This window comes from Oenanthe melanoleuca, chromosome 13, assembly GCF_029582105.1.
Source record: "Oenanthe melanoleuca isolate GR-GAL-2019-014 chromosome 13, OMel1.0, whole genome shotgun sequence".
NCBI lineage: Eukaryota > Metazoa > Chordata > Aves > Passeriformes > Muscicapidae > Oenanthe > Oenanthe melanoleuca.
The window spans coordinates 10621587-10646792 of NC_079347.1; the positions used below are offsets into that span (position 1 = coordinate 10621587).

General features: G+C 42.2%; 3 protein-coding genes across 8 annotated transcripts in view; 2 read left to right on the forward strand and 1 right to left on the reverse strand.

Moving 5' to 3' along the window:
* COL23A1 (collagen type XXIII alpha 1 chain) overlaps nucleotides 1-6489 on the forward strand; it is a 172167-nt gene extending 165678 nt beyond the window's left edge. The window contains exons 24-31 of the mRNA XM_056502404.1: nucleotides 522-548; nucleotides 973-1044; nucleotides 1135-1188; nucleotides 1408-1434; nucleotides 1887-1940; nucleotides 2565-2651; nucleotides 4033-4110; nucleotides 6436-6489. Of these exons, the coding sequence (XP_056358379.1) occupies nucleotides 522-548; nucleotides 973-1044; nucleotides 1135-1188; nucleotides 1408-1434; nucleotides 1887-1940; nucleotides 2565-2651; nucleotides 4033-4110; nucleotides 6436-6489 (453 nt within the window). The remainder of the gene's footprint in view (nucleotides 1-521; nucleotides 549-972; nucleotides 1045-1134; nucleotides 1189-1407; nucleotides 1435-1886; nucleotides 1941-2564; nucleotides 2652-4032; nucleotides 4111-6435) is intronic.
* The window catches only part of HNRNPAB (heterogeneous nuclear ribonucleoprotein A/B), a 28407-nt gene continuing 8649 nt past the window's right edge, over nucleotides 5449-25206 (reverse strand). For 2 of the 4 annotated variants that reach the window (XM_056502408.1, XM_056502405.1), the window contains one exon: nucleotides 5449-10165. The gene's annotated coding sequence lies outside the window, so the exon portion shown is untranslated. Of the gene's footprint in view, nucleotides 10166-19714; nucleotides 19883-25206 lie in introns of those variants that run through there. The other 2 variants (XM_056502411.1, XM_056502407.1) reach the window with 2 other exon arrangements.
* Nucleotides 10178-24989, forward strand: PHYKPL (5-phosphohydroxy-L-lysine phospho-lyase). 3 transcript variants are annotated; one of them, XM_056502402.1, is made up of 13 exons: nucleotides 10178-13842; nucleotides 18634-18752; nucleotides 19378-19537; nucleotides 20125-20199; nucleotides 20760-20847; nucleotides 20942-21058; nucleotides 21262-21344; nucleotides 21606-21831; nucleotides 22090-22244; nucleotides 22754-22843; nucleotides 23056-23186; nucleotides 23598-23654; nucleotides 24809-24989. In XM_056502402.1, the coding sequence occupies exons 2-12, from the start codon at nucleotides 18698-18700 to the stop codon at nucleotides 23624-23626; spliced, it is 1209 nt and encodes a 402-aa protein (XP_056358377.1). In that variant the 5' UTR covers nucleotides 10178-13842; nucleotides 18634-18697; the 3' UTR covers nucleotides 23627-23654; nucleotides 24809-24989. The 3 variants fall into 3 exon arrangements, with proteins under 3 accessions (XP_056358377.1, XP_056358376.1, XP_056358378.1); XM_056502401.1 differs by lacking the exon at nucleotides 10178-13842 and adding an exon at nucleotides 16868-17092; XM_056502403.1 differs by lacking the exons at nucleotides 10178-13842; nucleotides 23598-23654; nucleotides 24809-24989 and adding an exon at nucleotides 16973-17092 and having other exon boundaries at nucleotides 22090-22176; nucleotides 23056-23146.

A 25206-nucleotide genomic window follows, 5' to 3' on the forward strand; every position in this document is an offset into this window, starting at 1 on the left:
GGTGGTGATGAACACACAGAGCATTTCAGATGGATATATTGAAAGGGTTTGGTGCCTACAGTGCTCCAGAAGGAGCTGTCAAGGACATTGGGAAGGCTGGCATCCCTCTGCTGAGTCCAAGATTTACTTTGAGAGACCATGCTTCAAAAGCAGGTGGCATTTCAGGTGGCATTCACAGCCTGGGAGGTATCTCAGCCCTGCCCAGGTGTGGAGGGCTGTGCTGGCACAGTGCCACCCCCAGAGCTTCCTCTCACTTTCTTCAGCAAAGCTTTTGGGGGCTCTCACTCTCCAAAGCTTGTGTTGCAGAGCTTTATTGTCCCATGTTACACAGCATGCTCCTTTTCAGTTCCCCTGCCCTCTGATTTGATATTGGAGAACAAAATAAACTGCCACCTGTCTTGAAAAGAAGTATTTGACCATTGTCAGCCCATAATTTGAGTAAGAAATGGTTTAGGAAGGAAAATTTAGGGTATGTTTTTAAATTACATTTTTTTTCAAATGCACCACTGTCTTTCCCACAGGGTCCTCCAGGAATCCAAGGGCCTAAAGTAAGTCAATAAATTAAATGTCACCCAGTTTCCCAGCTGCCAGTGCATTATTTACAGGCTCACAAAGGCCTGTCAGCTCTGGAGACTGAGTTTTTTGTCACTGTTGTCACAACACATCCCTTGGTTACACTGTTCAGCAGTTGGCATTTTGGAAAACAAGCAATTTTTCCTTCCAAGCATTTACAATCCAAACCCCTCCTCCAGCACAGAGTTCTGAGGGCTGGGAAGAGTCAGGGTTTCCAAACCAAAAGGCTTAAAACCTGTATTTTCAGCTATTTTCTTATATGCTGTGGTCAAGAGCAAAACATCAACAGTAGTGTGGGTGTAAACACCCCAGAAAAGGGGTAGGAGGTGGTGGGTCCATGGGGGGCTGCCCTGGGCAGAGCTGCCAGGTCTCCTTGGCTCATCCATTTCATTTCTGCAGGGTTTGGATGGTGCAAAGGGAGAAAAAGGTGACAGTGGTGAGAAGGGGGACCAAGGTGACACTGGACCTGCTGTGAGTTGTTTTCCCAAATTTCATTTCTGGCTGTTGACAGAAACCTGTCTCACAGGAAACAATCCCAATGCTTTGTTTTTTTAATTTAAGGGTCTCCCAGGTGCTCCAGGGCTCATTGGTTTACCTGGCACCAAAGGAGAAAAGGTAATCATGGGTGTGGGAGAGAAGCAGGGACATTGGGGTGCCATCCTAAAATAGGGGCTGTAAATCTGCTGTGGTGGGTGGCAAAGGAGCAGCCTCCAGCCCCAGGGGCTCCTGCATGAGCCCGTGCTCTCACTGCCATGTTAAACCAACCAGATCTAAGTTTGTCTGCAATATCAAACTCAACACAGCACATCTTAATTTTTATTTTTACATCTGCAGGGAAAGCCAGGGGAGCCAGGATTGGATGTGAGTATGGAAACCATTAATTACTCATGGTAGAAACACAAGTAACACACATGTAATTTGAGATTGTTAGGAAAATATGTAGCTAACATTGTGCAGGCTGTTCCCCCTTAAACACAATGCCCATGGAATGATGGCTGTAGGAAAGGGCTGAATTCAGGCCCATTGCTGGGCTACTTCCACTCACAGTGGAACTGCTCACATGGTGAAGAGTGACACTTTCTTCCTGTTGACTTGATATGTCAGCAATTTCTTGGAAAAACTGGAGTGCTTCACCACACCCCAGAAACATTACAGCTATTAGAAATTTTCATGTCACTGAATCCAATATAAATATTCTCAGTTGGAAAGGGAAGCTCTGGCAGCACAGTTCGTGTTGAACTAAACCATTCACACACTAAACTTACAAAATCTTATTCTTTTTCCTTTTTCCCACCTCAAAATTGTGGTGACAGGGTTTCCCTGGTCTCAGAGGAGAGAAAGGAGAGAGAAGTGAAAGAGGGGAGAAGGTAAGTGGGTTATGGCTGTATTGGTGCTCATGGGGCAGGACAGGCTGCTCTTTTTGGCAGGCAGTGCTGCTTGCCCTGGGAGCCACTGCCAAAGGCCTCCTGTGCAGCCCAGGGATTTGCACATTCCCAGCACAGGGCAGGACAGACACTTAACTTCTACCCACTTGGAAGGGTTTTTGGAGGCCTGCCCCCCACCCCAGCCCAACCATTGTGGGGAAATGGAGCAGCCTCCAGGTTGCAAAGAATCACTGGTTTAGGTTTATAGACCTTGAAAATGGATCCAAGTCAAAGGTTTTGTTACAGAGACCTTTAAACAAAAGGATACCCAGGTGGAGCCAGGAACCCAGCTCAACACAGGGCAGTACCTGGAAGCTGCTGCTCCCACCTGCTATCAGATACCAACCTGGGTTCTAGCAGAAACTGCTCAGTCTGTTATAAAATGATTTATTACAATATTCCCACCCAGCTTTAACTGAAGATTTTCAGTGATTTTACTGCTCAGCTGAGGTCACAGAGTGCAGTGTCCTTACTCTGGGTGAGGACTGGGACTCTGCAAGTGCTGTGAGACATGAAGCAAAGGTGTTTCTTCCCCTTGCTCCTGATATCTTCCTGTTGTGCTGACAGGGTGAACGAGGAATTCCAGGGAGAAAAGGGGCCAAAGGACAGAAGGGGGAGCCAGGCCCTCCTGGACTGGATCAGCCTTGTCCCGTGGTATGTCTTCATTTCCCTCATCCTAAGCACAGCTGCCAGGGCTGCCAGGGACACACAGCTCTGCAGCCAGGGAAGAGCAGGGAGGATTTGGGAGTTCTCTCTTTTGCAGTAAATCAGAGCAGATGGTTATTGTTTTCTCACTTTTTGTAATGGTTTATCTGCACTGCTGGAAGTTCACTGCTCGCTGTAAGGCTCTTCACTGGCCAGATGGGAGCAAGCCACAGCAGTTAAAATAAAGGATCTTTGTGTAAAGACCTTCTCATTGTAGTCAGGAACAATGGACCTCAGTGGAGTTCTTCAGGAGAGTGTGAAGCTGCTGGCCTGGCTGCTGAGCATGTTTGAAATCAGGGAGTAGCTGGGTGCAGGGGATGGGAGGTGATTTGAAAACAAGGCAGCTCCATCCCTTCATCCCTGCAAACTGAGCGAGGGAAGAGCCTGGGGAAGCACATCCCAGTTCTGCCAAGCATAAGTGATAAATGAGCTGGAGCCCCTCAAGTGCCAAGAAGTGCCTCTGGGAGAAGAGACCTCCCTGGTTTGTCTGCCTGTGGCTCAGAGCTGTCCCTTCCCAACACACCCCAGGCCACTGCTGTGCTGCACACACCAGTGGCTTTCCAGGAAACCTCCCAGGAGTCTGAGCCTGGGGAAGCTGCATCTCCCAAGCCAGAACCTCTCACTCATTAGAGAGAGCCCACAAAAAAACCCAAGAGTTGTTTATAAGAAGTTATTTGACCTGGTAAAATTTACCTCATTTTCACTACTGTTTTTCATACAATGACAAAAACGATAGAGATCCTTTCCCTGAAATGCTTTGAAGCATTTTTGAAGCTGGGGGATGAGAAGTATTAAATATTGAACTGAAACTGCTTAAATGTAACTGTTTAGAACTTAGTGCAGAGGCCTCTAATTAAGAGTGCTTAATTTTCCTGTTTGCTCCAGCATAGTTCAGAAAAACATTTCTTCTCTGAACGTGTGACTTTTCCCTGCTCTCTGAGGGCAGCTGTGGCAGCCAAGGCTGTTGTGTAGTTCCACTATACCAGCAATAAGCTCCTTTAGTCAATATGCTTTCTTTTGCCTGGAGATTGGATGTGAACTGCAATTAATTTTTTCCTCTCTTGACATGTCAGGTGATTTACGCTTTATTTCTTTAACTGCACTTCTACAAAGTGAATCTCTGGTTTGTGTACAGATCTTTCCCAGATGACAGACTCTGCATGTCATGTGCATTACCTACCATAAAAGCACTCTGCTGACTTGCTGTGTCATCAGAAATGGAGCTGTGAAGCTCTAGACCTGTCCTCCTCCCCCTGTGCTGAAACATGGGTGTCTGTCTGTGTAACTCCTGTGTTTATCATTCTCAACAAGCAGTTATTTTTCCAAACAGGGAGATCATAGCATTGCAGGCAGCAAAAGGGAGCCAGGTTTGCCAGGTCTGGATGGGGTGAGCCTGCCCTGCCCTTTGGTACAGTATCTGCTCTTTCTTGCATGGCTTGTGTGTGTGCTGTGGCCAAGCCCTGTCCCAAGGAGCAAACCCCTCCAGGGAGAGGAAGGACACAAGGCAGCAGGGCTGGAACGAGGTGTTTCACTCTGGCATTTGGGAAGGATGCCAATGTGTTGTGCCTTCCTCTTCCCAGCTAAAATGACTTTAGAAAAGGAGTGTAAGTCATGGGAGACCATGCAGTCCCTTTATGGTGACAGAAGCTCAGAATTAGTTATGGTTTCTTTCAGTACCTAGTTTGGTTCCCCTTGTGCCTTTGCTGCTGCAACCCCGTGAGTGCCATTCCCAGCAGGGATTTGAAAAGCTTTCCTCAAACAAACAGCCAGTCCTGCAGAGCAGGGCCACTGGCACTCTGGGCATCAGAAGGGTTTTGCTGTGTCAGCACAGAGCTCTGCCCAGAGCTCAGGTTGAGCCCAGTGGAAGGTTTGTGCAGGAAGGTTTGTGCTCTGCTCCCCAAAAGAGCTCTGCACCACTAGCTAAGAGAGGTCATTGTTTTATTTTCATTTTTTAACCATAGAAAATGCTGCGTGTTAGATGATTTGCAGTTGTCCTCAGAGAAACAAAAGGGCAGTAAGCTGTTTCTCTTTCAAAAAGTTAAATTACTTTCAGATGTGTCCAAGAAACCAATTCCTAACAGCAGGCCTGCTCTAACTCCATATTTACTCCCCAGGGATGTTCTATTTCCCAAGCATCTCCCATATTAACTATACAGAGAACACAGGACCCATCTCTGTTGAAGGCATTGTAAACTGCAGTAGGTGATTCCTCCAATTCACTACAACATGACCAGTCAGTAAAGCACTTGTGCATCTTCCTGGTTAGTTGCAGGCTGGTTGAAATGTTGACTTTGTTCTGCAGCCCAGGGTGCAGTGGAGCTTTGCTGGGCTTTCAGTCCAGAGCATCAGCATGAGCCCCACACACAGCCATGAAGAGACATTCTGGAGTCACTCAAGTAAAATATGGTGGAAAGGTGTGGAGTTTTATGATGGCCAAAATAAGTATTCTGAGTGCACAAGGATAAATAGCCCAGGGCAGAAATCAAGCCCCTGACCATCAGTGTTAGGGTGCAATTTAACAGCAGGTCAGGATGTTTTAGGTCAAACAACTACTCTGCACTTTGTCCCCCATAACCCATCATCCCCAGACAGCTCTGGCAAATGTACATGTTTTACCTTCTTTTTTTTTTAATAGCTATGGACCAAAATATTGACCGTGTCTGCAGAAAAAAATGTGTTTTTTAACCAGGGTTACAGGAAAGCATGACTTCTTACACTATGAGTAGCTGGAGAGGTTACCTTACTCCACTGCATCTGTTTTATTGGGCATAGGCTATTTTACATATAAAATCAATACAGAATACAAAAAATGTGATGACTAACATTTACAGTAAAAAATGTTAAATTGTATTTTGACCTGTATTTGCACTAGCAGTTCTCTCTGCTGCATCCACATCTTCCCACCCCCTAGAGAGTCTGGAGGTGGCTCTGAGGGTCAGTGCCTGTGTGCTCTCTGTGGCTCTACATGCAGAAATTCATGTAATTGGAGATCCAAAAGCCTTAAAAAAATCCAGCATCAGGAAAGGCAGCTGAAATAATTTCTTCTGAAGTGTCTTGAGAGAGCTGGTCATACATAGCTCGTTCCTCTTCTAAGGGGCTCCTTCCTTTCCAGTGTTCTCCTCCTGGTCAGTGGGAGCTCTTCTGGCTTTCTGATTTTTGTATGTTTCTTGTATCTCCAGTGGAACAACACAAATATTTTCACTCCCTTTGCATAGTCCACAACTCATCCTATTCTCAATTCAGTAACTCAAGATTTCTTAAAGAAACTAAGTACTGCAGGATCAAATTTAACACAATTAGGATATCATCTAGGAAAAAAATACGTGTATCACCTCCCCCAAACAGAAAAGCACATTTTAACAAAAGATACATTCCCACATCATGCTTTCCATATATATGTTTGACTGCAAAAAACACTACCTTATAAAGCAGATTATGAAGTTAATGAACTGTGATTTCAAATCTTTTTATTTGTACACGTTTTCTTTGTTTAAAGGAAAAAAAGTGTAGATTTCCACTTTTATATTTTTTTACCCTGAGGTGTATTTAATTTCATGTCGTGCATGACACATGGATTACATTGCCTGCATATTTATTTTTGTGCATATACAGTAAATGGGTTTTGCATGGTAATTAACAGTGCTGCTAAGCCTTTCATTGTTGTGACAAATGAACTTCAGGTTTTGGGTCTGACACTGTCAGGAAAGCTGAATTTGTAAATTCAATTTTGCAGGGACCAGACGGACTGCCAGTAGCAGGATGTTGGCACAAGGTACAGTATCATTAATAATTGTATGTCCTTGAACAGGTCCTGAGTAATTTTGCTCCCTGCATGGTGACTGTTTGCAGTGCCACACATGCTTTAGGCAGCAGCTCACAGGCCTGGCAGACATGACATTAGGCCTTGGGAGAGCAGAATTCCAGCAGCTTCAGGTCTTGTTCCCCTTAGCTCTAGACTGGTGCTGGGAACACCAAAAATTTGCTAAGCATGAAAATCATTGTTAACACTGTCAGTAGAATGCCTTTTTACAGGCTTGCTTGGGCTTTTATTATGGCCAAGGAAGCTTAAGAACCACCCAGGGAAAGGCTGCACCACATGCTTGTGTGACTTACTGAGTCCATACCCTCCCAGCTAAGTTAGCAGTGTGTTGTCTCTTTGTGCAGAGTTCCAAACATTTCTTTTCTAACAAAGACTCTTCTGCCATTGCAATTATAACTCACAACCAGTGCACTGCTTCAGTGCTCAGATCAGCACCCTGGGTACAGGTGATCAGGTAGTTTGCAGCACCTTGTGCACCCAGAGCAGCCAGGGGTTGGAAGTGAATGAGGAGAGACATGTCCTCCTGGAGATGAAGATTTGATGCAGACTTGTAGGAGAATCCTCATTCTCCAACAAGAGTATGACACTGAAGCTGAGTGGAATGATAAACCCAGCTGTAAGACACAGCTGGAGTTAACAGCATGTCACTAACTGGTTGTACACCCTCAGTTAGAATGTGAGCAGACCCTTGGTGTATCAAAGGCTTTAATTCTGTGTAATTTGTTTGAATATACTGTTAATATTAAAAGAAATCTGAATGCCAATCCTTATAGTATTAACAGTAAGATTTGTAAGTGTAATTAATGGAGCATTTTTCTGATTAAAATGTTTGTTTGTGTGTTCTTTTTCAGTGATCTCTAAGCATGAAGCACAATATGTAAATAATGTGATATATTTTGATCTTTTTAATTTTTGTATAAAAAAAGGAAAAAAAAACTTTTGACAGTAATATATTGACCTTTTTTTATACTGGATTCTGATACTGATGGACTTGGAAAATAATGTAAAGCTCCCAAACCCACACCATTGCGTGGTAACACCAGGATTTGCTAAAGGTACCAATGAGAGTAGCTGGGGATGAACAGTGCTCCCTGCTCATGCTGCAGTGTGAACTAACAGTACTGAGCCAGCCTCGTGTGCCTTACTGCATGAAGGAGGGCAAAATCCCTGTCCTGATTTGGCTCTTAACTTCATATTTGCATTGTATATGCACATTAAAAGGGTGAAAAAAACTGGCTGAAAACAAAGAAAAGAAGGATGCAGCCCTAAAAATGGAAGAAGCTGCTGTCTACTGTCTGGTCACACAGAAGGATTTGCAACCTGCACAGGAAACAAAGCCAAGCTCCATCCATTGCTACCTGCTGTGGGTGTGACGGAAACAGCAACTCTGGGGCTAAACAGAACAACCTTGACTGCCTGTGGTTATTTCCTCTACAATCAAGAGAAACTTTTCCTCAAGAGGAAGCACCTCTGGGTCCTGCTCTGGGGTCTGTGCCTGAAGATGTGAGAGCACTTTGTTACTGTGGAACACAAATTCCCCAGGAAGCCTCTGCTGCAGAATTTCAAAACAGAAAATCTTGGCAATACTTTCAGTGCAGGGAGTTGCAGGACAGGGAAGGCTCTGCTTAAGCCCCTTCTTAAACAACAGAGAACATAATGTTGCTCTTGGGGTTCCCAGAAGTTGGGAGTTTGGAGTATTTAATTGTCTTGGTTTGTGGGGTTCATTTGCTTTTTATTTCTTCTTGGTTTACATGATTTTAACTGTAAACTAACTCTACACTCTCTTCTTGTCTTATTTTTCTTTACCTTTTCAGTCTCTTTTGTTAAACTATCTCTTCTCATGCACATCTCATGCAGAGCAGGGTAATGAGTAACATCTTTATTATTTTGATATCTGCATATACCACTGTGGGATCAATTAAAATTGCAAACTATTCCACGGTTCAACATTTCTTAAGATGTTGAAAAAACAGCAATTGTGCAGCAGAGAGCCATAAAAAATATTTCAAAGAGGAAGAAGATGGCTTACGGCCGAGTCTGTTCAGCTTACAATGAAGATCAAGAAGCAACCAGATTCCTTTACAGGGAGGAGATACTTTGTATTAACAAGTTTTAAAACTGAACAGAGAAGGATACAAACACTCATCCAATGGGTAGAAGTTGAAGCCATACAAACTTAAAAAAGTAAGCTGTGGATTTTTATATGTGAAACTGGTTAATCCTAATCAGATCAGTGATGTAATTGCCATCACTTTTATGCCCTTTTGATTTAATAGATTATGTCTGGATGGAATACTTTGCTCAAACCAAGTTGCTGGGCTCTGCATAGGAGTTTTAAGTGAAATTAGGAGCCTGACCATAATATCAAGCATATTTATCAATTATCAAGTAATATTATGGCTCTTTGTGGCCTTGATCTTAGAGAATACAGAAGGGTGCACTAAGTAGATCCAAACTTCTGTTAAGATTCTTGCTTCATCACCACTCTTACTGCAGCTATTGCCAGAGAGGGCTTGAGAGAGGGATGTGACTGTCCAACCTGTCCTGTACAAGCTGACCTAGTGCAGGAGGTCTTGCTCCAGTATTCTGAAGAACAGTGGGAATGTGCTTTGTGCTCCACATAGGTAGGGTGATGTCTGGTGTATGTGAGTTCTCATCTGTGACCAGGGTCTGGGTGTCCTTGAGCTTATCCCCAGAGTCAGGGGGAGCCTGTGCTCTGCACTGGTCAATGCTGAAATGTTCACCAAGCTCAGGAGAGGTGACAAAGCCTCAGGGCTGTAGGCAGTGGATTTGTTACCTGTTGGCTGCTCAGGGACTGCACCTACACATCACTGGCTTTGTGGCTGTATGTGGCATCTCTACCAGTTACTCACCATTTCCTTGGTCACCAAAAAGATTACATGTTAAATTCAGATCAACTAACAAATCAAGAAACAACAATTATGTAACTCAAAACAGCAATGAAAATGCATTTTATTTACTTCCATTTCATGTTCTCAGCTATCACTTTTGGTGTAGGGGTTTTTAAAGGCATAAGGAGCAGCTAATGAGCTTCCACTGGCCTTTAGTGCTTTTGAAAAACCCCTTTAATATCCCAAATTAAAGCTAAAAAATCTTCTGTGAAAGGTTGAAGGCAAATCTCTCATTGATGTCATCAGGAAGATCTGTAATTGTTCCCTTAATGTACAGTTGCTCTTCCCATCTCCCCCAGTCATCTCCAAACTAAAAGCAGTTCACTATTCCAAACCACGCTGTGGGCTTCTACACTCAAATTCCTGTACATGTTGTGTTCATGGAACTTCTTTCAATATCAATGAGAGTTCAGTCCCCAGAATGACTGCAGAAAGCACAAGAATCTGGAAGTGTCCACAAACAATCTACAATGCAGATAGAAAAGTCTTGTTTTACATACGCTGGCAAAAACTAAACAGCTTTCTATCTAGCTCCTACTTAAAGAAGTTTGATATCACTGAAGCTACAAGACAAGCTAACCTCCAAAGCTTATGAAATTATATTAAAATTTATATTTTCTCTGAGGAAATACCCCGAAGTCCTATTATCTTCAGGTAAACAAGTCAGTATTCCGTCTTCAACTTGTGGAATATCCAGTGCTTGTAGGCATCAACTGTGACCACTGCCAGGCCTGCAAAACATTGATACAGAATACCAGAATAGTGCTTTACTGCTCTGCAAGGCCACCATCCCCCTCCCAGCACAGAGCCTCTGCTGCCACAGCACCCAAGACATTTGTTTGTAGTGGAGGAAGGCTGGAATTGCCACTCTAGCACAGGAGTGCAGCTGTATCCACACCCACCAGTGCTACAGCTACAAAACCTTTTTGTGATCCTCCTTGGAAATTCCCAGGCCAAGGCCCTTGGTTCTGCCTGTACAAAGATCAGTTATGCACGTGCAGCAGTCAGGAGTGTTTGGGACACTGCTCACATGCACCAGCTTCCCTGGACTCTGCTGCTGCCACTCCCATCAGGAATGCTGGCAGGTACAGATTACCACTTTGGCTATGAGGAACTAACCAGCAGGTCTCCAAGGCCGGGGGGTGGCACATCCACTCTACCAACCCCTCATCATGCAAGGAGCAGAGACCTGTGGAGAGCAGAGCTCCAGGGAGCAGAGCAGGCAATGGATCCCCCAGAGGGCTGGCACTGGCACCTCAAGTCCTGCCTGGTCCTCAGCTGAGACTGGTGCATTTGGCCTTCAGATTCTCAACAGTGTACCAGGTTCCCTGCCCATGGCACAAAGTTGGACTTAGATGACCTTTGAAGACTGTTCCAAGCCCAGCCATTCTGTGATTATCAATCATATTATTCAGATCAACAGACTTTATTAGAGAAACTGTTGGGTTTGTACTGATTACACAGAGTCTAAAGAGGAAATCTGTTTAGACTTCTGTATGCCTTACACACAAACATATTTAGAAGAGTGGTTGTTAAATACAGAGCAGTCATGATCTTACTGCAGTGAGTTAAAAAATGTGCTTTGCTCTGCAAATTCATGCCAGATCAATTGATTATTTTCTCCTTCCATATGAAAATGTTTATGTGGGTCTTTCTGAAAACTTTGACTTTTCAAATAGCTTATGAAGACAAATTTTACTTCTAGGTAGTACTGGCAGTCTTGCTCAAAACTCAGTCATGATCTCAGCCTTTCACAAAGCTTAGGGCATTTTTCCCCCAGGAAATCTCTCTTTTGTCTTCCCCTCTGATTTCAAAGAATCGAGACTGCTTTACAGCAATTCCAAAAAGCAGCTGAATGTTACCACTATATGTCAGCAGCAATGAAGATGACTGACAGAGAGGCTGCTAATGCTTATGGAATGTGGGTCAGTCTGCAACTGAGCCACTGATTTTTCTAGATCCCTATAATATTTGGTGTAACTTCATGGATTCATCAATAGACATTCTGGGTAATACACTGATATTGGGGAAATCTGACACTCAGACAAACACATTTTGTTTTTTAGTTAACAAATTGAAATTTCTTCCTCTAATTTAACTCCTGTAGAAGCACAATGCTTTTCCATGGTTAAACCAACCATGCCAGCTGCTGCCCAGGAGCAGAGGACACACAGCTTTCTTTAAGGCTTGTTCCATTTCAAACTGGAGCTAATGACCATCTTTCCAGTCACCACCACCATCCTCTCTCTTAACACTGCAGCCCAATCAGTTTTGGAAGCAAAGGTCCCAAACTGACACAAAAACTCACTTGATAGCCCTAAAAGATTTTTCAGCCACAAAGCTCTGCAGGCAGGGCTGCAGCCATGAGACACAGCAAGTGCCTTCCATGACTGAGGCTGCAGCTGCTGCTGGCTGTGGTTGTGTCAGTGCTGGTGCCCCAGGAGTGGTGATGCTGCACCCAACTCTGACTTGGGGAGCAATCTTTAAAGTTTCTGGGGAGAATGGATTTAGGGGAAAAGGGAATAAGGCAAAAAAAATCCCATGTGTGTAACTCCACAGCTTGGCAGCTTGAGAGGCACCTTGCCAGAGCAGGAACCTGATAATTTGGCCCATTGTGATGGGGACAAATGAGATTAATTAAGAGTTTTGCAGCTCAGTCATGGCTTGGCCAGTGAGTTCAGGAATATTTATTTGGATTATAAAACAGGTGGCAGAGATATCCTGGTCGGATGCCAAACTGAAACTGTTCCCAAATGTCAATTCATCAATATTTTAGTTTAGAAACATCATAATCAAGATATTGCCACATGCTTTGTTTTATTCCCATGGGGAGTCACCTCTCCTGTATGCACTGTTTCTGACACTTCCTGTATATATAATGGTGATGAATTTATTTCTGTATGGATTTTTCTCCTGTGTATTTAAAAATAAGAATGTTTATTTTATTGATAAGCAACTTTCTGATGTGTTTTCTTTTTAGGAACCAATAGATAAAATACTTAGATGAGCTTTTGTCTTCTGTAATTTCATAAATTCAGCATTTGAAATTATTAAGCAAACCAGCAAAACATGTGGGAGGTTTCAGCAGTTTAAGACAACCCATGCAATGATGCAAAGTAATCCATGGAAAATGATACCTGTGGTTTTAAGATTGTTATAGTAACCACTACCCTGGGTAAAGTTTTGGTTTTGCACTCAGCCAATTATAGCAGGTCTTAGGCAAGAATACAAGAACTCACATGTTGTAATGCAGAGTTGATTAAAATAAGTAAGAAACATTAATTAAACTATGAAGGTGCCAGAGAGTTTGCAGCTTTATCACAATGGTAAATAACTCCCCTGGCATGTCAATGTATTATGTGCATTAAAAGGTATTCCCAGGTCAGTGAATGCTGGTTCAATGCTGCCCTCTATAGGAGACTTCTTTTTTTTTAAATAGAAGCAAATTTTATGCAAATTTTATGCTGTGACAGTGTCTCTTAATTTACAGCACACATGACTTTTGTGTAACAAATATTTGAATATATATTTGTAAAACCAGGAGTGCATGGATAGAAACTTTAATTTTTTTCACATCTGGTATTTCTTTCTTGGGAAATACCATTGTATTCTCACGTTTTTTCAGTCTCACTGCCGCCCAGATAATTTTCAATGTTACTCAAATAAAATCTACCTATAGTTGGTGTCCTGACACATTTCTATTTTTAAAATTTTGAGCATGGAAGCTCTGAATTTCCTTTGTAGGCAAGGGATTTCTCTCTAAGATATGCAAAATGTTAGTAACTACAAATGATGAAGATACAAGAATTTAAATGTCCCCAAACCACTCGTCCTGGATAAACAGTGCAGGTATGTGGCTGAATTCAGACCAGTGAGTTTGGTTCCAGTGTGCTCTAGCAGAGGAAGGAGTGCCCTCAGCAGTGTCCAGGGGTGGAAAGAACCTCAGTATTGCTTTGTTTAATTTGAAACTCCTGCTTTTTACCTGTTCAGGACAGGCTGACATGCTGAGCAGCACAGCCAGCCTTGCAGAGGTTTAACCAGAAGATTTTCAAGTGAGAAGTTACATATATGGATAATTTCAAAAGGCCTGTGACACTCTAGCTTGCCAAGGCAATCACTGTGGCACACACTGAACCTGGCAATTTTACAGAAGTGTTTATGTAAGCATATTTCTTGACTCTTTTGCAATAGTGTTTTTTTTTGTTTTGTTTTGTTTTTTTAACAAAAAGGAGGGGGCAGAGAGAAACATCTGGTCATTTGTAGTTAGTTCAGTCTCAGTGTCATTTACTGGAGTCACCTGCCTTCAAACTGTGTCCCTGGCACTGCACTGGACCTGGCCATAATTAGTGCAGTTAGAAATACCCCAGAGCTCCACTTGGGGTAATCTATTGCACACTGAAGCAAAACAGTGAGTAAAAAATTCCATTTCCTAAACTTTATTTTCCCTGGTGATCATTTACATTTGTAAGCTAAAAATTACTTTTAGAACTTTCATATCCCCAGGTGAACTACTGCAACTTCGCCATGTGCTTGTGTCCCGTTAGATGGCACAACACAAGGGATGTGTGACTGTTGTGAAACCTGCAGCTACAGTAAATGCTGAAAATCTGTCATTTAGATATGAATGGAGGAACGACTTAATAGATGATATTATTGTATACTACTATAGAGAGCCTGGGGGAAACCACAGGAAGGCTGGGAAAAAATGAGTTTTCCATGCATAAGAAGTTGAATTATTGACAAGGGAGTTGAGTAAGAAATACATTAGCAACATTTGTGGTTTTTCTACATCTTAGGACAAACAATTCTTGTTTTGTTAAGTTCTGCTAGAAGTTGCCTTAAGTGTGGTTTCATGGAACAGTCAGCTCACTTCTGTGTCAGCTCACTTATGTTTCTTACATAACTTAGACATCAATGAACAGAAACTGAAAACAGGTGACCCAAGTATCTGTAAATGACACTGATCCCATCTGCTGCTCTCTATTATACTGTTAAAAACTGTATTTGAAAAGTTCATTTTACAGGAATTTAAGTGTAGGTGAGTGCTTATCAAACTTATATTTCTGCAATTACATTAAAAACAATTAGAATCTGGTTTTGCAAAGTAAAGGCACCCATGTTATCCACTGAATTTGTGAGTTTAGCAGGAAAGGTCATAAGCTGCCATCAATGCAAATGAGAGCTGGAGTCTGTTGGGTTTGCTGGTTTGTTTCATAGAGTGCAGTTTTATAAACAATTTCATAACAGCCTTTTGTTTTTCAATTTGGGTTTTTTTTTTTCCTGCTATCTTAAAAACAATCAAAAATACTGAATATGAAGAAAGTTCAGCACAAATACCAGTCAAAACTGAAAGCAGCCCCCTGCTTTGTTGCATTCATGACTTTGGACATAGAAATGATACAAAACTGGTGTGTACATGAACATTTGAGAAACTGTACCTGCTGGTATCTCAAATCTGTATACAGTTTAGAAAAATGCATGCAACATGTGCCTTATCTGTCCATATTTGTTTTGAAATTATGCCAATGGAGCTTAATACTCTACGACATTATGCAAGTGTCCCTTATTTATGAGCAGTTGCATCACTCCAGGGAGGCTGTTCAGAGGAGAAAGGGCTGTTTGTGTGTTTGCAGCTTGCCAAAAATGAGTTTTGAATGTATTTACATGGCATTTTATACAAAGCTGGCTAAATTTCTGTATATTACCTTTGAAAATAAATATATAGATATTAAAATTACAGAAAATGTACGTAACATCTCCATTTGCAAACTTTTTGTGATTTTTGATCATGTATGTGCCACAAAAAGTATTTTATTTACTCTTCTTTGGGTACAACTATTTTAAAAATGAAGGCACTAATAACAGTATTTCTTATCCATTGTTTTAACATGTTAAAATGGTATTAATTAGTACTGCATCATGTATTTCTAGTTTAAGTTGTAATGGAAAATACATTACCTTGAGACCTAAAAAACCTTTTTTTCTTGTGCTTTTTTTAATAAAAGCAAATACTAAATTTAAAAAATGGTCTCTCTGTACAGATTACTTTTACAATTGTGTGAATATGTATAATGAACTCTGCATTTGTAACCAAGAGTAAACTTCCCAAATTGTAAATGTTCAGGTTGTTACTATAAATAGGTAGTAAATATCTTAACCAGACAAGAGTTCAAATAAAGATTAACAGCCATTATTAAATTTTTCTCTACTGTCTTTTGTTACTTAAAACCTGACCTTTATGCAACAACGGGAGTTAGACTAAGTTCAATCTAACTTTAAGTACACAGCAATTTGGTTTTGCATTCTCCATATTACACAAAATTTAAACTGCTCCTGTGTTTATCAAGTAATTGCAACTAGAGATAATTACTGGTGGCTGTATCTAAAGTCTGCCAAGTGTAGTTTTTAAATTATCTGTTCTTTTTTTCTAGAGTTTTAAGAGCTGTTTGTCAGCTTAAACCAAAAGAATGTGAATGTGTATTTGGAAGGGGAAAAAAGTGTTATTTTCTAGAATCAAGTTGGACAAGCTGATGAACCTGATTATGGGCACAACATCTGCAAGAAGCAGTACTCAATTCATTGCAGAACCTCTTTTCTGGTTCTTTATCTTCCTATTTTTCTTTAGGCAATTCCAGTCAAGCAGAAATGGAAGAAAGATCATTCTAATCAGATTGACAGCATTTCCTCTTTTAATCCTGACTATTACCTGCTTTAGGATTGGCTCTGAAGGAGTCAGTCAGGTGTCTATCTATCTGCCACCCACCAAACATGTAAACATGTAAAAGGCTGGGTTTACTTCTGCTTAAACAATCAAGTACATGAAAGAATTACTTCAATTCTACCACCTTGGCTACCTGCTCAAATGATTTTCAACTGTAAAAGAAACTTCCTCAATGTGCATTTCAAACGAAGAGTGCTAGAGCTGTACTAATGATTCCTCCCTCCAGCAGAGCAGGGTGCGGGGCTGGATGCACCGAGCAGTGCAAAGCCCTGGGGTGCGTTCGAGGGTGAGCTGCCAGCAGCCCCGCAGAGCCCCGGGACCCGCAGCCTGTCCCCGCAGAGCCCCGGGGCCCGCAGCCTGTCCCCGCAGCCTGTCCCCATGTGTCCCGGGGCCCGCAGCCTGTCCCCGCAGAGCCCCCGGACCCGCAGCCTGTCCCCGCAGCCTGTCCCCATGTGTCCCCAGGGCCCGCAGCCTGTCTCCGTGTGTCCCCGGGGCCCGCAGCCTGTCCCCGCAGCCTGTCCCCGTGTGTCCCGGGGCCCGCAGCCTGTCCCCGCAGAGCCCCGGGGCCCGCAGCCTGTCCCCGCAGCCTGTCCCCGCGTGTCCCCGGGGCCCGCAGCCTGTCCCGCAGCCTGTCCCGCAGCCTGTCCCCGCGTGTCCCCAGGGCTGGCTGAGGAAGCGCCGCCCCGCGTGCCCCGGGTGAGCTCCTCGGGGCTGCGCTCGGCGCTCCGGACGGGCCGTGCCCGAGTCCCTGCGCTGCCGCCCCTCCCCTCCCCGCCCCTGGCGGCCCGGCCCCCGCGGGAGGCGGCCGCTCCTTCCCTCCCTCCCTCCCTCCCTCCCTCCCTCCTCGCTCGGGCCCCGCGGGCGGCTCCGCGGCCATGCGGGCGGCACAGCTGCGCTCCCGGCAGCAGACCCTGGCCCTGCGGCAGCAGCTGGTCGGGTGAGTGCTGCGGGACCGGGACCGGGACCGGGACCGGGACCGGGGCCGGGGCCGGGCCGGGCCGGGGCGGGACGGGCGGGCGCTGCCGCCTGACGTGGCCCGGAGCGGTGCCGAGCCCGCGGCCCCGCCCGGCGGCAGCGCCATCGCGCCCGGGCTGAAAGCGGCGCCGAGCGCCCCGCCCGCACGGCCCGGTGCGCTGCGGTAATTAACAGGAATTAGTCTTTCTTAAGGAGGGGGATTACGAAACGGCGCTGTAAAACCCGTATGATACCGAGCGCGCCTGTTGAGAGCCTCAACTGCTTAGAAAGCGTTTTTTGTGAGCTCGGCGGAGGCACGGCTGGGGCTGGAGGCCGCGCTGGGCCAGGCGAGGTCCTGGCTCACCTACTATTATAGCCCATCTTTCAGTAAATTAATTATATCAAAACCCTGATGGAATGAACAAACGTCTGCTCTCTTTGACAGAATGAGGGACAAGACTCAGTTCTAAACTTCCCTTTACTGTTGGTGTTTCAACCAACCTAAAAAAAGTCTTAGATCGTCACCAAAAATGGCAACACGACACTTTTTTTTTTTTAACTGTGGGAATGTTTTCCTATCATATATATTCAAATCCAAGGCTACTTTCACGTCTTATATAAATACAAAACTTGGGCTGAAAGTAAACGCTGAAGTTAGAATTATGCCAATTACATGCACCTGAAAAATACTACACTGGGTATTAAATCTTTTTTTAACTGACTTGCCCTGCCACTGGCAACAAAGACCCAGCCTCTACAAGCATTTTCTTAGCATCTTTTGAACAGTTAGGAGAAGCTTACAAAAACCCCCAACCCTTTTGCCAGCTCACACAGAAAGTATCAAGATTCCTGATGGGGAGGGACAATGAAAGACTTTCTTACTTCACCATTCTCCTTTGTCATCCATTTGACAATGGCTTTGTATTTATCATCAAATTACTTCTGTGTAAGCCATCTTTTACTAAAGGAAGTATGGAAATTTGGCAATGCCTGTCAGAGTCAGATCTCTGCAACTCCTACTCGGGCAGATGTGTTTCCATTTTACTGGTTTGGCCATTCATTTAAAAAGTGAAACAAAACAAATGCACTTAAGTAAACTCTGCCTTATAAAATCACTCAGTGTTCCAGCTATGGTTAGTGAAGATGTAACAAACTTCACCTGCAGCAAACTATCTGGAAAATCAGGACATTGGCAGGAACAGCAAGAACATAATAAGAATAATAAAAAGAACATAGCACAAGGTAAGAGACACAAAAGAACAAAAAGGGCAGACAGCACAGACAGTAAAGAATTGCAGTTAAGACAGGATGAAACTGGTCCTACTGCTGTGGCTAGATCCTTCAGTAGGATTTTCAAGTTTGGAGTGTGTTTTTTTCCCTGTAACTCTAAGAAAATTAGAGTGCAATGCCTGTGGTTTAGGGGCCAAAAGCAGGATGACTGCCAGCAAACAGGAGAAATGTCTTTTACCAGCAGAATAAACTAAACTCACTAAGATTGATTTTGCTATCTGATGCTTGTCATAGCTCTTCTTGCAAGCTGTTTTTTTCTAATGACCCAGTGAAGATCGTGAAGGCAAAGGGCCAGTATATGTATGATGAGAATGGGAGACAGTACCTTGACTGCATAAACAATGTCGCTCACGGTAAGCTGAAGTTATGGTATTGGATGTTATCTGATGCTGTGTTTTAAGCAGTACTTTTACTATAGTTGTACTGTGCTGAGAGAGGGAGTGTTTAATTGGAAATGTGGAAGGAAACTTTCTTGAGCGTGTAGTTTGGGGAATTACAGTTTTGTTTTAATTTGTGTGTGTGAATGTGCTTTCCAGATTTGCTTCCTGTCCTGTCTTCCTAGAAATGTGTCAAAAACCTACAAATTTTCCATGGAAACTCAAGTGCATATAATTAAGTGACTGCTGCTTTCTTACAGGATTTGAAATCTTTGTAACCTAACCCCTAACCAGGGCTAGTAATTCTTTGATAGAAGCTTACCTGCACCTTCCTAAACTTCTGAAATACAAATGCCTAAATCCAAGCATCAAATCAGACACTATTTGTTTTAGCATATCAATTTCCAGTACTAACTACAAACGTTAAATACAGTAGGAGGCAACTTCAAACTTTCTGAGGAGCACAAAAATGTTTTTACAAGTCATACCAGTATTAAGGCCATACTGATAATATCTCTGTACTATTAGAGAAATGTGTTAAGCTGGCATGTGAATGAACACCATGAAGAACTCTCAAACCACTGTCCACATTCTCTTGCAGTTGGGCACTGTCACCCTGATATAGTAAAGGCAGCCCATGAACAGAATCAATTGTTAAATACAAATTCTCGTTACCTTCATGACAACTTGGTTGATTATGCAGAGAGACTTTCAAAAACACTACCTGAGAAATTATGCATCTTCTATTTTTTGAATTCTGGGTAAGTTGAGTACATTAAAATTGATACTGGGGCTTTACTTCATATATACAGACAAGTATACACTTTCTTATCAACAACCATTTTCAGTCTGGTGTGGATGACTAGATACTGACAAAACCATGGGTTTGGTTCTGCAAGCTTTCTACCTAGGAACTGAACTAGTGCTTTATTTAAGAAGGGTTTTATTCTATTTGTAAGAACCTGGACCACAAAACAGTAATGTAAATATTTGCTGTATTAGTTTCTTGACTGATTTGTCTTCTGACTTGACAGTTATTCTCAAAATTAAATGTACCGATGCATTGCTTCTGCTGGGGCAGGTGCATATTCCTAAGCAAGCTTCTTCTGGAAGAAAAAAAAAAAAAGCCAAATTGTTTCTTAAGTGGTTCTTGTACTCTGGCTTTTTAAGATTAATTCTGTTCTGGTTAACAGTCCTACCTAGTGAGTGCTGAGTACTGAGGAATTTGTGCATAACCTGCATTGAGTTCTGTCTGTTCTCTGCAGATACAAAGAACAATGCAAGGGAGGTAAGATTTCAAAACTCAAGACATCCACAATGAAACAATTACTGACTTTTTCCATTGTAGATCTGAAGCCAATGACCTTGCCCTGAGGTTGGCACGGCAGTACACAAAACATGAGGATGTTATCGTTTTAGACCAGTGAGTAAATTGGCAGTTTGGGGGTACAAGGCTCAGTTTTGGCTGATTGTCAGAGCATTTCTGAAATTGTCCTGTCATAGAAAGACTAACCAGGAAGCTGAGGGAAGTAACTTTTCCCTCTGTTCAGTATTTACCAGCCCAGCCCCAAGAGCTGTGGTTGGGCTCTGCAGTACTTGACAGCTGTTGACACACTGGAAGGAAGCCAGCAGTGGCCTGCCATGATGGGAAGGGAGCCACAGCAGTGAGAGGTACTGGGTTTGTTCAGCTGCAAGAGACAGCCAGACAGATCTTACTGCAACTACAACTGTCTCATGGGGAGGAGCAAAAAAGATGGGAGCCAGATGATGAAGATGTATGGTGACAGGAAAAAAAGACCTCAGATATAAGTTCAAACCTGAGGAATTTTCATGAAAAGAAACTGCAGAGGTGTACTCAGCTTAAGTAACTGAATTTCCTACCAGGTAATAGCAGCTGGCTACTCTTTACTATTTGGAATGCTAATGCTAAAGAACTCTTGATACTGAGAAAATTACTGTTTAGTTCTGCCAATTGTTTTTAAGTGCTTACCATGGACATCTGACATCTTTGATTGACATAAGCCCATATAAATTCAGAAATCTAGAAGGACAAAAGGAATGGGTCCACGTGGTATGTACTTCAGCCTATACCTATCTATTACTTGTCAATTGAGTGAAGTTGTTTATATGATATATTGAATATAGGATACTGTTCCTTTGCATAGGCTCCTGTTCCAGACACATACAGAGGACTTTATAAAGAAGACCACGAAGATGCAGTAACAGCCTATGCTGATGAAGTAAAAAATATTATTGAGCATGCACATAAGAGAGGGAGAAAGGTAAAACGTAATTTCCTTAACTGTTGGTCTTGTCTTAGAAATCAATGTGCCTGTCAGTGCAATTCAAAGTTACTGAAGCTAAGTGATACAGATTTGTCAAAAAGAAAATATCACATTAATAATCAAAAACAATATATCTAAGGACAAAGAGCTTGCTCCACAACTTTCTGTATTGTGTTCAAATATCATATGCTGTGTTTCAGATTGCTGCATTTTTTGTTGAATCTCTACCAAGTGTGGGTGGTCAAATCATTCCCCCAGCAGGTTATTTTCAGAAGGTTGCAGAGTAAGTAGTCATTATCTTTTTTAACTTAACATATTTGGCAAATAGAGAATTCCTCTGCCTGCTGTAGCATAGAGCTTGATAGGCAGAAAATTACCCAACCTTCATGTTAGAATGTGAACTTCATATATGGCAAAGACCTGCTTATAAACAGGCAGTATACAATACAGGCTTGTACACATTTGTTTCTTTAAAGTTTGCAAAGTAATGCTTTCTGCATGTTCTCTTTCCTTTTAAGAGACAATCAAATCTGTTATGTTACAGGCATGTGCACAAGGCAGGAGGTGTATTTATTGCTGATGAAATTCAAGTTGGCTTTGGCAGGGTTGGCAAGCACTTTTGGGCATTCCAGCTTCAGGGAGAAGATTTTACACCTGATATTGTCACTATGGGGAAACCAATAGGAAATGGGCACCCACTTGCTTGTGTAGCAACAACAAAAGAAATTGCAGAAGCATTTGCAGCCACAGGAGTAGAGTATTTTAATACAGTAAGTAAAAAGTTCTGTAAAGGAGGGTAAGGATTAAAATTAGATACTCATGCTGTCTTTATTAGTACTTACTACACAGTAACTGAAGAGGAACTGTGTTACTGTGCTATTTCTGTTTCTAGTCTGTGATTTTATGTATTGGCACCATCTGATAAAAGTGATAGCGTGGTGTTTGTATCACTGAGGCTACACTTTCAGTGACATGATTGCATCTTTCTTCCCTCTCCATGGCTGTGTGTGTTCCTTTCCTGGGCTCAGTTTGGTGGGAACCCCGTTTCATGTGCCATTGGATTAGCTGTATTAGATGTGATTGAGAAGGAACACCTTCAGGCTCATGCCACAGAGGTAGGCAACTTCTTGATGAAGATACTCAAGGAGCAGCAAATCAAGCATCCCATCATTGGTGATGTCAGGTATCAGTGCCTTAATTTACATTTTTAGCTGCCTTTGCTTTGATTCAGTCAGCCCAACCACTCAATCCCCTAGATGCTGCTTTGAGAAATTAATTAAATTTTGTGTTTTTACCAAAAGTAAGAACCCTCCTGTACAATTAAGTAAAACAAAATTGAGCTTACCAGAAGTCTCATGTACTTTGCCACTCTCAGCTAGAACTTTTTCATCAATTTATTAGCTGCTAAAGGAATTCACTTTCCCATTTGAACTCAGAGTTCAAGTGCACAAGGTGAAGAAGTGATTAGCTAGATAGAAAACAAGCTTGACATCCTGTCTTGCACTGTAAGTGTGAGCAGACAGAAGTCTGTATTACTAAATTTCTTCAGAACAGCAAAACCTTTTCTAGCAGTAGCCAAACATCAGGTAATTCTCATGAAGTAAAGGTCTGGTCTTAAAAAAAAAAAACTCAATTTTTTAGTTCACTTGTAGTTCCTTCCTCTTACACAGACTGTTTTTATTTCTTTTACAGAGGTTGTGGCTTATTCATTGGAGTGGACTTAATCAAGGACCAAGCAGAAAGGACTCCAGCCACAGCAGAAGCAGAGGAATTAATAACAAGGTACATGGGACAATCATGGAGTTCCTCAATATGAGAGGCAAGCACACAATTACAGATTACCCTTGCCACTCAGGAGTTGCTAAAATACAACCAACTGGCCAATGCTGAACACAGTCAGTGTAGAAAGACACTGTGTGACAGCCTGCAGGCTGGTGTTTGCAGGTTTTTCTCAACTACATGCAGAGGTTAATGTAATTCTTTGCTCTTTCCAGACTTAAGGAAAGATATATTCTACTGAGTACAGATGGGCCAGGAAGAAATGTGCTGAAATTCAAACCCCCAATGTGTTTTAATATGGAGGATGCAAAATTTGTTGTGGAGACAATTGACAAAATACTAACAGGTAAACAATGATCAAAACCTTCAAAAATAGAGGGTGGTTTCTGAGTTTTCTTGAAGACAAGGATGAGCTACTGAGTCTGATTTTGAGAAGTGCTAAAATGGAGCCAAGATGGTAAATGCTGAGCACATAGCCTTCCCTCCTCAATTATTATGTGCTGAAGTTATCTAACAAAACTACTTCCTCTACAGATGCACATGCCTTTTAAAATAGTTTTGCTGTGGCTGAGGTTCGAGTGTTCAGCTTATCTGAACAAGCTCAATTTATAAAATATTCTACACATTCCTGAAAGCCATAATCTATGTACTTTTGCCACTTAGCTTTTTACACAACTTCCATACATTTAGCATTAAGACTAATGTTAAAAAAAGCCACTAAGCCAAGACTTTAAGTTGTTGCTTATTCTCTCCCCAGATATGGAAAAAGAATGTCTGAACCAATAGAAAACACCTGTTTGTTCTACCTGAGCAGGTATTTACCTACAGTCACCCAGTACTATTTAAAATGCAAGGTTCCTAAACATAACTTCACAAGCACTGTCAGAATAAAGCTTCCTCAGAGATGCTTTTACTCAAAGTTTGCAGGAATTTCTGGGCATCTCCAACCAGGGACTACACTTGTGTACATCCAGCATCCACAACTACCTTCCATCATCACTCTGACACTCCCAGCACCACTTGTGTATCTTTTTGTGAGGGCCAACATGTCCCAGACATGACTGTCTATAGTGCATGCAAATGACTGCACATCCACACAAACACAGAGCTTTTCTGCTTGCTGCTCAGTGCATTCAGGCTCCAGCTAGAAGCTGGTCCAGCTGCATAACCACTCCTCAGCAGCTCTCCCCTTAAGTGTTATTTCAGGTTCACAGCTGGTATCTCATCCTTCAGGATCCATCTAGCCCTAGACTCAAAAGTTTGTGGTTTTCAGAGTAATACTGGTCCTGTTAAGTCTGCAAAGTCTTGTTATGTCTTCGTCTGTTGAGGTCCCTTAATAGATTGCCAAGAGAACATCTAGCTGCAGCTCTTCTTTGCTGCACACTCATGAGCACAGTGTACACTTAGAGTTAACACCTTGGTAACAACACTCTTTGGTACTCTTAGTACTTCTTCAAACTACTCTGAAAGACAGCCACATGTTTAGTAGAACTCTGGATAGCTGGGCAGGAATGCACCTAATGTGATCATTGTGAGCAGTGTAATCATTAGTGGCCTCAACCACCATGAGATCCACAGTGCTATTGGCCCTGAGCTAAGGAAAAATGTATTTTTAGTTCAATGTAATATTAGTATAGCAGGCACAAGAAAAACGTGTTAATATTTTATTTAGCAAGTTAATGGAAAGACATACAGCTGTTTATACTACTTATTCTTAGGAACAGAAAGATTACTTAACAGTGCCAGTGCAAATTAGAGGCCTAATGACTTAATGTGCTTGTCTGTAATCTAAACTAAGCAAGAAAAATACCTTTATTTTCTACAGGAAACCAAGAATGCAAAAAGCCTCTTACTAAGTACAGTACTAGTAAGACACTTACATATAATGTAAGCGGAGAATGAGGCAATGAAGTAATTTCTTTTAATGATACTTTTACAAAAAAACGTTACATTATTTTCTTTCCATAGGTTTCAAACAATGTTCAGGATCTACTACTAAGAAACATTATTCTACTATAATAATGCACATTTAATCTTCATCCTAGCATGTCTTAGACCAGATAAGTCACCTTTGATTTTTCTGTTTATCATTTATCTTGTTTTTAGTAAAAGCTCTAAGAGAAATAAATTTTACAAGAGCTTGTCTCAACTCTGGCAGTGTGGAATTGGCTTTTATTTTAAACAACGTATCTAAAACTGATTATAAAGGAGGATCTTTCTAGTGGCCACTACAAAATACACTTTCCAAATTTATGCACTTTTAGGTTATGACTTTTTCAAATCAGGATGAGCCAATGGGTGTTCTGATATTTTTAAGTCTTCAGTTACCTATGCAAACACCATTCCAGGTGCTAGTACAGCCAGTC

Bases quoted from the DNA above. Each gene is read 5' to 3' on its own strand.
- PHYKPL (XM_056502401.1), top strand. From the start codon at position 17,031: ATGCGGGCGGCACAGCTGCGCTCCCGGCAGCAGACCCTGGCCCTGCGG. The intron at 21,059-21,261 runs GTAAAACGTAAT...GCTGTGTTTCAG, and splicing joins CACATAAGAGAGGGAGAAAG to ATTGCTGCATTTTTTGTTGA. The intron at 22,844-23,055 runs GTACATGGGACA...TGCTCTTTCCAG, and splicing joins GCAGAGGAATTAATAACAAG to ACTTAAGGAAAGATATATTC.